Source organism: Colletotrichum graminicola, assembly GCF_000149035.1.
Source record: "Colletotrichum graminicola M1.001 genomic scaffold supercont1.81, whole genome shotgun sequence".
Taxonomy (NCBI): Eukaryota; Fungi; Ascomycota; class Sordariomycetes; order Glomerellales; family Glomerellaceae; genus Colletotrichum; species Colletotrichum graminicola.
The window spans coordinates 12,470-27,443 of NW_007361085.1; the positions used below are offsets into that span (position 1 = coordinate 12,470).

The 14,974-nt window shown below is 37.1% G+C and overlaps 2 protein-coding genes across 2 annotated transcripts; both read right to left on the minus strand.

The window, feature by feature from the left end:
* Nucleotides 1-9,206: 9,206 nt before the first annotated feature.
* On the minus strand, nt 9,207-9,521 carry GLRG_11286 (uncharacterized protein; the record flags this gene model as incomplete). Its single annotated transcript, XM_008101971.1, has 1 exon — nt 9,207-9,521. The coding sequence occupies one exon, from the start codon at nt 9,519-9,521 to the stop codon at nt 9,207-9,209; it is 315 nt and encodes a 104-aa protein (XP_008100162.1).
* Nucleotides 9,522-9,578: 57 nt separating this feature from the next.
* Nucleotides 9,579-11,135, minus strand: GLRG_11287 (uncharacterized protein; the record flags this gene model as incomplete). The annotated part of the gene is made up of 4 exons (XM_008101972.1): nt 9,579-10,355; nt 10,401-10,523; nt 10,596-10,681; nt 10,742-11,135. 4 exons carry the CDS (start codon nt 11,133-11,135, stop codon nt 9,579-9,581), a joined length of 1,380 nt encoding a protein of 459 aa, XP_008100163.1.
* Between the last annotated feature and the right edge of the window lie 3,839 nt (nt 11,136-14,974).

The window sequence follows — 14,974 nt, forward strand, 5'->3', positions numbered from 1 at the left end:
TACTAATATAGTAGTGTTACCTATTAAGGCTATACTTATAGCTAAAGTAAATAAATAAGTAATTATTTATAAATTACTAGTAATTATTTAGGTAACCTTATATAATAATTTATTATTTACACCTCCTCTAGCCTTATTACTATAGAAACCTTAGATAATAGTAATAATCTATAAAGCCTAAGATTAGCTATGCTTTTTACCTATAGTAACACCTACTACAGCCGCTATAACAGTAAGTAAGTAAAGTAGCCTAACGCTAAGGTAATTAACAGACTTAATAAAGTTCTATATAAATAATCTAGGTTTAATATATAGTAGTAGCCTATATAAAACTATTAACTTAAAATTACTGTTTTTTTATAACCTTTACGTCTGTATAGGCATACTATAAAACTACTATAGCGTAGTAGTAATAGTAATACTTAAAGGGGAGCTATATAAGTATTATACTACCTTATTACTTAGTTATTTTAATAATTTTAACGTAATAATAGTAAAGCTTAAATAACGTTTTAAAGGTAATAAAGTCTACTTTTTACGCCTTATAGTAAAAGCAAGCTTAAAGTGCTTAAAGCACTTATTATATAAATTACCTAGCTAGTGTAAGTAACTACCTATAATAGCACCTTATGTGATAAAGATTACTATAAGTAATTACTTACTTACTGCTATAGTATGCCTAAATACTTTATTACTATCCTTAATCTACCCCCTACCTTTAGTAGCCTTTACGTATAACTATATAGTAGTATAGTAAATTTACTTCTTTACTATAAGCTATAGTTACACTTTATTACTAGTAATAATAGTAGTAATAATTAATATTAGGTTAACTATAAGTATAACAGCTAGCGTAACTATAAGGTAGACCCCTAAAGATAGTAAGGCTAGTTATAAGGCCCTCTATAGTTAGCTAGTAGTAAAGCACTATATAATAGTAATCTATCTAAGAAGTGCTTTATCTGTAGTAAATTAGGCTGTTAGTTAACTAAGCATATAAAAAAAAAGTAACAAGCCTCCTTTATATAGTATAAAAACACCTACTTTATGTAGGCCTTATAAGCTACCTTTAGTTACTTTCTAATTAATTATAAGGGTAATAAGCTAATTTATCTTAAAGAAGTAAGTAATAATAAAGAAATCTACTTATTAAATAGTAAAAACTATAAATTTACTACGTTTTTTATATTAATAGTATACTTTAGTAAGTAATTAATTAACAGCCTATTAACCTATAAAAAGTTATATAACTAAGTAACTTTTTATACTATTACTTATAAAAACCTATATAAAAAAGTATTACTTAACCTAACTATAAAAAGTAGTAATATCTTTATATTTAATAACTACTACTCTATATTAACTTTTTAAGGCATTATACCTAACACTAGTGCAGCTAAAGTATCTATAGCTAGCTAATAATAGTACCTTACCCTTAAAAAACACCTTAGTAAGGAGATTACGCTAGATACTACCTACACTAGTAAAGTAATAATTTACTTTAGTAGTAGTAATTACTATAAGTCCCTTAGGGTAATCTATATACCTATACTAATTAGTAAGCTTGTTTTTTATATAATAATAAGTAATACTTTATTCCTTTTTTACCTATAGGATATAGATTACTATAGCGTAAAATTTAATAACCTTACTAACTAGCTTATTAAGGATAAGATTATTATACTTATTACTTAAAAATAAGGCTATATATAGATACTTTTAGAACTACTTAAGAGCACTATTATAGAGTAACACCTAATAGATAGTAAATTACACTAGATTTACTACTAATTTAGCTACCTATTAGTAAATTACTTTTATAAGCTACTTAAATAAGTAGGTAAATTAACCTCCCTTACTACACTTAAAGAGATTAATAAGTACTACTATTACTACTAACTTAACGTAAAGGCGCCTAGTTACTTTAAGTTTACACTATATAATAACTATAAATTTAACTATAAAATTATTATTAATATAATATATTTAGATAGTAATAAGCTTATACTTTATGTAGTTAACTTAGCTACTATATTTAATATAGTAAGATTCTTACGTTTAATTACTATAAAGTATATATAGAAAGCACTATAAATATATTAGATTAACGTATACCTTAGCCTGCCTAATTAGATTACTACTAACGCTAGCCTAAATTTTTATATAGCTAAATTTAAACACGCTGCCTATACGTTATTTATTAAGGTTAATAAAGTGCCTATTAAGGCCTACTAATCTATTAGTAAGGTTAAATAATACTACGCTACCTTTTACTACGTATATAAGATTATCTATACTAACAGTAACTATAAGCCTAAAGCTACCCTTTAATTAGCTATTAAAGCTATTAATAATACTACTAGCCCTAATAGCCTTATACTAACCCTTCTTATTTTTAGCGTATACCCCTATATTATAGATAAGTCACTACCTACCCCTTCTACTATATAGTAAGCTAAAACAGTAAAAAAGGCTATAAACGCAGTATAGTAAATCTACACTAAGAGATAGGTATATAATACCCTAGCGACATATAATAGCCTAGATATAACAGGCACTATAGCCCTACTGCTTTAATCCCTTATCTATATATAGCGTAAAAGAGACAGCTAGTAAGGCTCTTTTTACCTGCTTATAAATAATAGTATTACCTATACTATTAAATTACCTTATAGCCTATATAATTTTTATATTATAGTAGTAAAGCTATACTATATAGCATAAGAAGAAGATTAATTAGTACTACTACCTGTAATAGCTAAAGGGAGTAATAAGCCTATATAAGTATAAGATAATTTACTAGCACTTAGTAAATCTATAGAGAAAGTATATAACACTATTATTATTAATAACAGGTAGCCCCTATAGTAAGGCTATAGCTGCCTGTAAAAGAACCTAATTACTACTTTTTTTTATAAGATACACCTTACTGTTAACGTCTTTAACGTATACCTTACTATAAAAGAAAAAGTAGATTACGTACTTACTGTTAAACTACGTAAAAAAGGGATTATTACTACGCCTAGTAAACTATTTAAAGAATCTAATAAAGTAGAGGTAAAAGCCCTTATTAACTATAGTATATTTTATATTATTACCTATAATAAGAAGACGTATAGTAACGTATAGATCTTTAAATTATATATAGTACGTAAAGTTAAGAGGAAAAATAAGTAACTATATAAGAAATTATAGTTAGTTATTTAAGGTTATACTAATAATAGTAAAAAGATAATCCTTATATAGTTACCTATAATCTAATAAATAGCCTAGTAATTAATCCTTACTTTTACTTTTTTACTTTTATAATAAGGATTTTAACTCTAGTTATATAATATTACCTAGGCGTATACCTAATTAGCTACACTACTTAACTACGTTATTTTTATAAGACTTCTTATATAAATCTACTACCTTTATCTAAGTAACGCTATTATAAAGGTAATAAAGCTGCTATATAAGATTATAAAGGCAGGCACCTACTAGTAGGCTACATATAACTACTACTATAAAAAGAATCTCTAGATAGATTTATTAACCTTTAACCTTTACCTACTTATTTTATTACCTAATAATAAGGATTTTAGCCTTATTAGTATATAAATAGATAATATAATTAGCCTTATAAATAATAGATTCTCTACTTATAAGGAGAAGAAGCTTAAAAAGGCTACTTTTACTATAAAGCTAAAGTAATTATTAACTGTTAATAACTTTATTACCTTTAATAGTAGCGTGCTTTCCCTTAGCTATAACAGTAAAATAAATTTTTACTAAAAGGATTAAGGTAAGAAGCTTTAGCTTATTAACATAAATTTACCTACCGCTAAGCAAGATTTTGTCTAATAAAGGGCCTATAGGGCGTATATTACGTTAATTTACTAACCTAAGGCTTACTTTAACTACTTAGTTACTACTTAACACTAACAGCCTATAGAGGAGGAGATTAAGGCTCTTAATTACTAGATTAAGTAGTAAATAAGTTACCTTAACTACAGCCTACTTTTTTAACTAATTAACCTTATAACTATAAAGCTATTTATATTTATTAATAGATTATTTATAAATAACTATAATTTTACCTTATAACTTAGCTTTATTATTATACTTACTAATAAAAGTAACGTTATATAACTTACTACTAATAATAAGAAATTTACACTTACTAGTAATATTATTTACTTTAGCTTAATAAAGTGTAAAAAAGTTATATAAAGCGTGCTAGCCTCTAAGGTCTATAGTATAGTCACTAGCACTAACGTTACCTATATAATTAGCACTACACTTATAATAATTACTAACCGCCTTAAGTTACTATAAATCCTAATAATCCTCTATACTAACTTATACTCCCTCTATAAGTGCCTTATAAAGCTTAGTACTACTAAGGAGAAGTAACTTATAATAGATATTATAGCGCTTTAATAGTTATATAAGTAACGTAAGATCTATAAGATCTAATAGATATAAAGGGAGAATAATCTAGTAAATAGATTTATAAAGTTATTACTAAATAAAGTGCTAAAGCAGTTAATTAATAACAGTTAATTAGAGATATAAATAAATAGATAGGTTTTATACGTGTAATAGGTTATATGCCTAAAAAGTATTAAATACTTTTTAGCTTTTTGTTTTTATTACGTTTTTAGGCCCTTTATAGATAACTAGAAAATAGGGATAATTTATAGCACTTTAGAAGGTTACTAGTGTTATAATATAGATTATTGCCTAGATATTAGCAGTATAGATTAACGCTAATATAGCCAGGATAACTACAGCTAATTCGCTATAGATCTACTAGATCTACAGGGATATTACGCAGTCAATTCGCCGCGTAATCCCACAATAGTTTCCCTCTTTACGCATAATTTAGAACCAGTATTTACCCCTATTATTCGTCACTACCTATTAATACATACAGTTAACCGTATCACCACCCTAGTAAAACCAACACTTTTACTCTTATTAAGGTGTATATGTTTCTTTACTATATAGTAGTAAAAAAAAAAAACTTAATAAAAATAATAAAGATAATAAGAGTAATAAAATAGTATAAATTAAGATAGTTATACTACTACTTAATATAGCCTTTCTAGTAGCTATTATAGTTCTAATAAGATAAAGCTAGGCTGTAGTAGTGTTATAAAGTAACGTAATATAAAGGTAAAGTGTAATAGTAAAGTAGTAAAGTAAAATAAATAATAATAAGAAGCTAAATAAATAATATAGGATAAGATAGGTAATAAATAGTAGGTGTATTTATAGTTAACTCTCCCTTTATAAAGGGTTACTTACTAAAGGGATATATACCTAGGGCACACGTAACGTATTATATATATATTAGGTATCTAGTCCTTACTATCTATTTGTCTCCTAACTATAGGCACTTACTACCTTGTCTTATAATAGTTATAGTTCTAATAAGGTAAAGCTAGGCTATAGTAGTGTTATAAAGTAACGTAGTATAAAAGTAAAGTGTAATAGTAAAGTAGTAAAGTAAGATAAATAATAATAAGGAGCTAAATAAATAATATAAAATAAAATAGGTAATAAATAAAAGGTATATTTATAGTTAACTTTTCTTTTATAAAAGGTTACTTACTAAAAGGATATATATTTAAGGTATATATAACGTATTATATATATATTAGGTATTTAGTCCTTACTATCTATTTATCTCCTAACTATAGGCACTTACTACCTTATCCTATAACAAAACTTCTCTAATATTTTCTAACTCTTCTTAAACACTATTCTCTTCTAAGAATAAAGCTGCTTAAGCTAGGTAAGTAACTTATTTAACTTAGCCTAAGCCTTTTAAAAAGCCTTAGCCTTATTACATAATAATATAGCTCTCTTTTAAAAATATAACTCTTTAGCCTCCTCCTTATAATTAAGATAATTAGACTTTACTACTAAATAATTTACTAAAGAACTATTAGTAAAAAAAACTAAGGGATTAAAAAAATAACTACTTATAAGTATAAATAGTATCTATAGACGTATTATAAGATATTCCTAAATAATAATAAGTGCTATAAATATTAAAGTTAGAAAGGACTAAATACTATATGCTATAGGACTAATAATTTAAATATAGTATTATTTTAACACCCTTATTAGAAAATTAAATAATATAAAGTAAGTAATAATAAGAAGAAGCACCTTATAATTTTATTTTCTTTATATAACCTAATATAGTGTTAGTATTATAAAAAATAAAGAAGTATAATTAATAACTCCTTAACTTAAGAGATATAACCTACTTATATAGGTCTTAAGGGTAAGACCTTTTAAAGAGGAGACCTAATATTATAACCTAATAAGCTATAGGCTATATTACCTTACCTAATAAAGAATAATAAGTAGTAGTAGTATTTATATAAATAAGAAATAAGAAATAAATAAATAACTCCTTAAAATAAAAAAACTATAGTATAAGTTATATAGCTATAAGTATAAGATAAGATAAAAAATAAGCGCTTATTTATAAGTAAGATAAGCGCTTAGTAAATACCTAAGTAAGTGCTTATTCTACCTTATAACTATTAGTTAAAAGAACTATTTAGAGAACAGCTAGGACTTATATATAAGATAGACTTAGACGTACTTAAGGATAGACTCCTATAGCTCTTTAGTAATTAACTTATAATATATTCTCTAAATATCTTTTAGTATCTAACCTTAGCAATTTAATTAATAAGAAGCTATATAAGCTGCCTTACGACCCTAAGCCTTAACTAATTACTAGGTGATTGATAAAGATAATAAAGAAGAGGAATACTGTTAACTAGGTACTAACCTCTACTTACTATTAGTAGAAACCCTACTGTCTAGAAACTAGCTGTAATATTTAAAGACACTACCTATTATAGCATCTTATTTAGTAGACTTAACCTCTCTACTAACGTTAGCCTTTATATAATAGTAGATACTCTTTTTACTAATAATTACTTATTATAGGTACCTATAGGTAGTTATATTATCTACTTTATAGGATTACTAATTACCTAGAAGTTAAAGAAGTAGACCTTTATTACTTTAGGCTCTACTAAGGTAGAGCTTATTAACCTTATACCTATGACTATTACTATAAAGTAGATTTACTAATATATTAAGTAGCTCCTTAGCTAACTAATAGATATACTAACTATCCTCTTTATAAATAGTACTAATATAATAGTTAATATTATAAATCCCCTTAATAAAGTATATACGTAAAGTATTAATATCTAATATAAATAGATAATATAAGAGGTCTATACCTAAAAGAATATTACCCTCTAACTTATTAAGGGCACTAAGATAGCTACTAATAGTGTTAGAAGTAAGAATATCTCTAGTATTCTTATACTTCTTTATCTTATATTTCCTCTATTATAGAGGTTATATATATATAAGATATATATATTTCTAATCTACTAACTTAGTAGAATAATATATATATTAACTACGTAAGCAGTATAATTACGTAATTAGCTAAAGGTGCTAGAAGATTCTAAGAGGAGCAAGATTAGCTTTACTACTACTTTCTCTAACTATCTAAGTTATTACTTTAAGTTAGGGTTATTTACTTAAGGTTATTAAGTTACGTAACTAAGGGTTAATTTATAAGCAGCTTACGTAAGTATAGAATATTCTAGTAAGCTAAATATGTCTATATAAGGGATAGAATTCTTCCTATTTCTAGTCTTCTTTCCTTCTCTCTCTAAGTAAGTAAAAAGCAAGCAACAGTTAGTAAAAAATCAATAAGACTAACTAATATACTCTCTTTATATTAATATCCTTATATCTATTTATTATCTCTACCCTTATTATCCTATATTCTTACTTCTATAGGATATATCTTTATATAAGAGAAATACTCTCTTATATTCTCTTAAGCTAGAATCCTTTATCTAAGAGACTAGCTTACCTATTATGCTAATAAATAGTCTGACTAAGTTACTAGTACTAAATAAATATAAGGATTTTATATAGTTATTAGGTATAGTAGATAGGTTAGATTAAAAAGAGCTATATAGGCTTTTATAAAGAGTATATATTACATAAGGATTTTAGTATGTAGATTAATTAATACTAGACTAATAAGATAATTACTAGCGTATTACTAAAGTTATTAAATACTTTAAAAACTCCTTAGATTCAGAGGATTTAAGATTAGGCTGTTATTTTACCCCTATATATAATACTTATTAAATTAGCAGAGCCTAAGGGGGAGTGTTATAAGGGGGCCTGTGTGCTAGGAGGTCACGTAACCTCCTAGGCCCCTTACCTTCATCTCCAGCCTCTGCTATAGCCTTGTAAGGAGGATTTCCTCCTCACCACCACCACATACCTCAGATCACCAATACACGCAGTATTGCCTCACTTCGTTGCTCTTGTGCTCCCACAGCTGTTTTGCATTTATAGTGTAAGTGTAGTCAATGTAACGCTAATCATCATACACCCCACAGGTTTGATTCCCACAAAGGCCTGCAGGTAGATCGCTCAAATCCCTGATACCGGATAAGTCGGAGCACAACCGCCGCCTAGCATTCCGCAAAGATATAACCATTCAAGGTTATTTTGCGAGAGATGCTACTGTCTTCACTGCCGAGCTCCACCTGACCCGAGGACGTGTTGAAACCTGACAAGATGATCGTATTTCAAAAGACATCGAATCAAATACATATTCGTCTAATTAATTGACCCGGGAATAATGGTACCTTCTTCCATCCCACTTGCCCAGTCGTAAGCAAGCCAGAAATGTGCGGATGAGAAGAAACCACCTGCTGGACAGTGCGGTGACACGATTCCATCGGCTTCTTTCTCTAACACACAGTTCGTGGTTTGTGCGTGGCCTAGTTTGGCGGCGTAGTTGAGCATTGTCGACCCAAACTCGCCTTCGACGTTCAAGTCGGTGTAGTACACCAGAAGCTCTTGGAAGCTAGATACGTTCCTCGCCTGTATCGCCATCCACATGGGGTATGTTGCTGCTCCAATCGGTATGTGGAGTGTAACACTGTCCAAGAGTAAAAGCACGTAAATCAAAGCAAACAACGACTGCCTGACAAGGTATTGTGAGCTATTCTAGACACTCTCCTCACTTCCTTTAGTCGTTGCGGTCAAGAATAATACCCCATGCGAAAAGCCTTTTGCCTATTACCTGTATGTCCCATTTAGGGCCATCCTTCCCCAGCAACTCCCGACTTCCATTGTTCCCCTCAAGCAGTGGGCTCCATGAGGCGTTCCTCCTGAGCCGGTGGCTCGAAAGATACACTCGCGATTGCTTGGCGTCTCTTCGGTTTGAGCATCTGATTCATGGAACGTTTGATGCTGCCTTTCAAGTCGAGAGTGTTGCTCTCCTTCTTGCCAGAGATAGTTCCTTCGGGCTGCTTCAGGTTAAGTGAGCTCTTCTTCCTCTCTCCTAGACGAGTTTTGGGTTCCTTCTGGCTGGGAACACTCCTCTTTGTCTCATTTGAAGGAGCTCTGTCCTGCTCGCCGAGATGCAAATTTCCGGTGCCACGCACCATATCCATGACAAAGTCTTTGCCCCGCTTCCTCAGGCTGCGTTTCCTCTGGTTGGAGCGTGAGTCCTAGTCACCGCTTTCATTGCCCAGGTTGAAACCCGCAGTCTCACTACCTTCGCCGGTATTTGGCGGGGCATCGGTGCCAGGGCCGCTGACTGTCACTGGTGCGTCTTCCAACGACTCAACTTGGCTGTTGGTGGCCTGGAGTCCACAGTCGTCGAATTCGTCATGGAAGGGGTAGATAGAGGGGTCTGCACCCCCAGCCAATCGCCACATCCTCAAGAGATCCCACTGTAGAAGTAGAATATCGTAATCAGGGAGGTGCTTACGATTTTTGGACCGAAAGGTGAAGACCTGGCCGTCTTCCACCTGGCGGCAGGTTGTTGCGTTAAACGCCTTCGCTAGGCCCTCACCCTGTAGCCTTCCGATTGGGTCATCTGAGAAGTCGATATTTGACGTCAATTTCATACCCTCGTCGTTGGTCTTTTTAAGCCAATGAAATCGAACTTGGATGACCCAGTCCTCATTCTCTTTGCGCTCCTCATTCGTCTTGGGCCGCTTTGCGGCCCGGTCCAGAGTCTGCCTTGTCGGGGTTTTCTTCGACTTCTGGGTGACGGTCGACTTTGTCGGGGTGGTCGTCGACGTGGGGGTAGACTTCGTCGGGGTGTTCGGGACTGTGCTCAGCTTCGTCGGGGCGGTTCCCCCAATGCCCTCTGAAGGTAAACGCTTTGGCTCCCCCATTGGCTCCAGTGCAAAGTAGCCCCTGCCCCACCAATCATGCAGTGTGGGAGTCAGGCAAATCATGTTGCTGACAGTGTCGAGTGTGTTGGATTCACCGGCCAGCTTTGGCGCAAGTTTTCTGACTCGATTTCTTCCCCAGAGCCTTACCATTGCACCCAGGTACGATGATGTCAGGTCCTGGTAGTTCAAAGCTGCGAATGGGAATATATGACAAGCTTCAGGCTTGGGGGTGTCTGTAATAACACACTTGAACTTGTCGCGGATCTTGGCCTGCGTAGGGAGATCAAGTCAGTGAAGAGTTAAGACAGAGCCACAATAATGCTGGAATTGGTAAGGACTTACGCCTTTAAGCTCTGAATCGCTACGCTTATAAGTCGCGACATTGCTGGGGGGGGCGTTATCGCCCTTCTTGGTTTTTAAGCCACGAACTATACAAGTGTTAGCTTGGTCTGAAGCTATCAGATCAAATGAGAATCGAATGGGCTTACAGATATGGACCAATCGTGGAATTTGCAGGATAGCGTTCATCAGTTCAGAACAAGTCAGGTCTTTGTCGGTCCTCAACTCGTCAAGCAGGTCCTGCACATCCCTGGAAGGCATTGACCAGAGTGCAGTCCAGAAGCACGCTTGGAGAAGGTTTGGGTGGCTTTCGGACACTAAGTCCTTCATCTCGGGTATGAGGATTCGCTTGGCATCGTATTCATCGAGGTACTCGACCCGATTCGGTTTTGTGTCGCATATCTTGTCTTCGGTCAAGATTGCCTTCAACGTGGCCTCGTCGATGACTGTGGCGTGGTGATGTTGTTCATCCTCGTAGAAGTTGCGTACGTAGTCGCAGTCGCGGCGGATCTTGGCGTTGAGCTGGGCCGATGATCCGAACATGTTGATGAGACTTGCGAGGAAAGTTGGGACTGAAGAGGGGGAGTTCGTCTCGCCGGGGTGAAGTCTCTTCTGAGGATGGGATGGAGAAGAAACAGGAAGGGGCAGTTGAGAAAGATGAGGAAAGATTAATAGAAAAAAGTTAAGCCCGTGGAAGTTGCTGTAGCCAAGTAAGGTTGGTTGCGAGTATGGTTGGTTGGCACCTACCCGGACAGGAAAGAAAGCAAGCTGTTGGTTGAGTACGTACCTACCCTGCAGGGTGCAGCCACGTGGGGGTGGAGCAGCTTGGGCCTTTGGTGGGTGTGTTAGTCATCTGCACTTGGACAAACAGACGCTGACAGTCAAAGTCAGAAGAGCAGCAAGAGCACCTTTTCCCCTTGTCATGTATGGATGGACAGAAGGAGGATGAAGATGCAAGAAGTCGCGATTGCGCCTTTCGACGACGTTGTGGGTTTGTTGTTCAAAGGAAGTTTAGTATGGTATGTGTGGTGGTGACTTAGCCTCCAATCAAGGCGGAACCATTCAAGGCAGAGATCGTGGTGGAACCGGATGACGCGCCCGCCTATTGACGCCAAAGCGTCCGATTCCAATAGCAAACCCAACCATCAAAATTTGAGCAATGACTTGATAAGACAAAGAAATAGTGTAGATACTAAAGAGAAGGACCTAGAATATAACGCAATTAGTATTAATCAAAGGAACAGCAGAGCAAGCAAGTGACAGTAGAAGTAGTTGTTAAATCACAGCGACTATTCATGTGTTAATGATAGTATATCAGTAGTGTTGTTGTTAAGACTTTTTACATGACTTTACCCTTGAACATATAAGAGTAAACTAACATCTATTAGTAACTAAACAATCTAGTGCTGACTATTACGCCCTGTTGCTAACCAACTATGGTGTTTTGCTGAGGTGTTCAGAAGCGGTCTAGTTAACGCATACATTCTTTTTCAGGCAAGGGCCACTGGTCACGGGACATAGCATACTAGAGTTTCTTTCTTCCTTTCACCCCTTTTTTCTTACAGACTTAAGTTCCCGGCTCCTTAGAGGACTTGCATTTACTTGAGGGTTGTTGCAACTAATAGTATGGGTGTGACAACGTAAATGTCAAATCAAGCGTTTGCCTTGATTGGCTAGATTGTGTGCAATGTAGCTTATATGGATCATGGAACTAGCACTGAAAACCCCTCATCAGTATGGTCGGAAGCAACTTTCCGATGTAGAGTACATTGCCGGGTGGTGAGCTCAAGACTCCATCTTACCAGCCATGGTGGAGCATGATGAGACATGACAGCCAGCTGTTTGCGAGTCTTTGGGGTTTTCCAGACACCTTGCCAAGAACCCGCAATGTCTCTGACTGCCGAGAGTAGCTCGCCGTGTCCATGACCGAGGTGATCAATAACCGAGTCCTCATACCCATCTTCCCACGTCGTGATAATACTCCATTGGCACATGCATCTTGCGATTCCTAACCGAACTTTAAGGCGGAGATGCTCATATGGAGAACAGGCGCCCAGAAGGCAGATCAGAAGACGCCGCTGACATTGCCTCGTCCCAAGCACTTGGCAGTGGGACGCCCTGATAAGCCATGGGACCAGGGGCTGTTCAGGGTGTGTGCTGACTGCATATATAGGCACACATTTCACATGCATCTCGGCCAATTGCCTGCAACGATGGTTCCACAAGTCTCGGCTGTCGCTTCCGGTACTTATTCAGAAGGCGCAAATATCACGAGCCGGCTCCTCGTCTCCGGGCCTCTCGCCGTTAACGGTGGGCGGTAAACCATCCGCGACCAAAACATTTCCCGGCAGAGGGAGAGGCGCTAGCAAGGGCGAGGGGTTTGACTGTCTGTGCAAGGGAAATACGAGGTGGTGCGTTTAGGTTTGTACATCGTATGCTGGTAGCACCGAAGGCATGGAACAGCTTGATATCAGTGCGGCTGCAGCGCACGGGGAGGCCCTTGGGATAGCGCCTCGGTCACTGTGAGTTTATTGACAACGGGTTGTTGCGCTATTGCCGGGCCCCGTATGGTCCGGTCCCCTCGCGATGTGGCTGGTCGGTTGTTTGGTGCTTGTTGTCTTGGGTGAACGGAGACAGCTTTCGGGTTCCTAGGATAAGGATGCATATGGGAGATGAGACCGGTGAGACGTTTGAGGCTGACGTGAAGAAGATGGCGCTTTCCCCCGACGATCATTCCTCTTACCGTCACGTAAGGCAGAGAAAATGAGAGTGATGGTTCTGTGCCGTCTCTAGGCAATGCTACCTCAGTCTATTCACTAATTACCCGGCGAGGTGCGCTACCCGAAAGCACGTAACTGATAGTTTCCTGCTATCGGGGTTAGCAAGTCTGTGATCAGACGGAAGAGCGCAATCGCCGGGTTCTAGGGTGTCACTGGGGCAGTCAACACATGGAAAAGGAGGCGAGGCAACAGGGGACCAGTGAGACAGTAATCCCGATCATTAGGGATGGCGACGAGACAAGACACGACGCAGACCAGGCTGGTGTGCGCGAACTCGAATAGTACCATAGGTATCCGTACAAAAAACGGCGGGCGTGACGTCACCTCGGCGGATTGATACGAGAACCCCAGTGGGCCGTTGCTGGCTGCTCTCGCGATGAAAACAGAGCGAGGGCGGGTGCATGGCAATGCGTGCATGATGGCGTTTTTTGACTAAAGTACGGAGTAGCGCTCTGTGTTTACTAGATTTCCTCCTGGCGGATCGCCCGCGTCTAGACTCAGAAGGGTTTAGACGAGCTGATGTTGTTCTTCGCTAGCTTGAAACCTCTGGGGGGCGGGCCTGTAGTACTTTGTGCATTCAGCCCGACACCACGTTGAACTCCCCAAGGAAATTGTATGACCAAAAGCATCGCCGTTTTGTTCCGCTGTCTCTCTGCTCGAAACGGGATGTCTTATCAGTCGCAATGCGGATGCGGTACTGATATCGGGCCAAGGCGAGGGGGCTCTGCAGGTGAGCTGGAGACATGGTAGTATTTGAGGGGCAGGCTTGATGCAGCTGTTAGACAGGCAGCAGGTGGCCCTCATGTCATGTATTGCCTCTTGGGGGCTGCTTGGCAAACCGTTGGTGATTGAGGCGAGTGGAACATTGCATCCGAGACTGCGCGCGCGAGAATCCAAACTGTTCTCCTAGGAACGGCCGTTACCTGTTTTTTGAGGGCTTCTTTACGGGACCCTGCGACGAGAGGTCAGGATCACAGGGGAAGATAAAAAAAATTGGAAGGACAGAAAGAAATCCCATAGTGAGGGAGAAGCCGAGATGAACGGCAACACATGGATGATGTACAGAGTATCCGTCCAGGGTGTTTAGTTGGATGAAATGCCCCATGGATGGACGTCTTACATAAGACAGCCTGCATCTTTCCGTAGGGGACCACTTCCGCCGATGGCTGTGTATGTATGCATCAGATTAGGTAAGGTAAGGTAAGGTATGTTATGTTGAGCAATGGCTGGGGAAGGAACAGGACGAGGACGAGGACCGGAAAGAACGGCTCTCAAATGAATGGGAAAGAGCACTGAAGGAAAGAAAGGATCACTGACTGACAACGAAGCGAAGGCAACAGCAGCAGCAGCAGCAGCAGCAGCAGCGGCAGGCAGGGGGTCGGCGGCCGGGCGGGCAGGAGCAAGTGGAACCGGCAGGGCGGATGGATCGCCGACCAATTGAATCGGGCCACTCGTGTGGCGCACACTTGCTTGTTTGTGGTGGTGTGGGACATCTCATTTAACCGTATCTGCTGCAGCCTTTGCCTCTTTCTCCTTCAGGAAAGTGCGAAGAAAGACACGCAGAGGCCCACCACCCCGGGGTCTGACAGAGCAGCCAAGGAA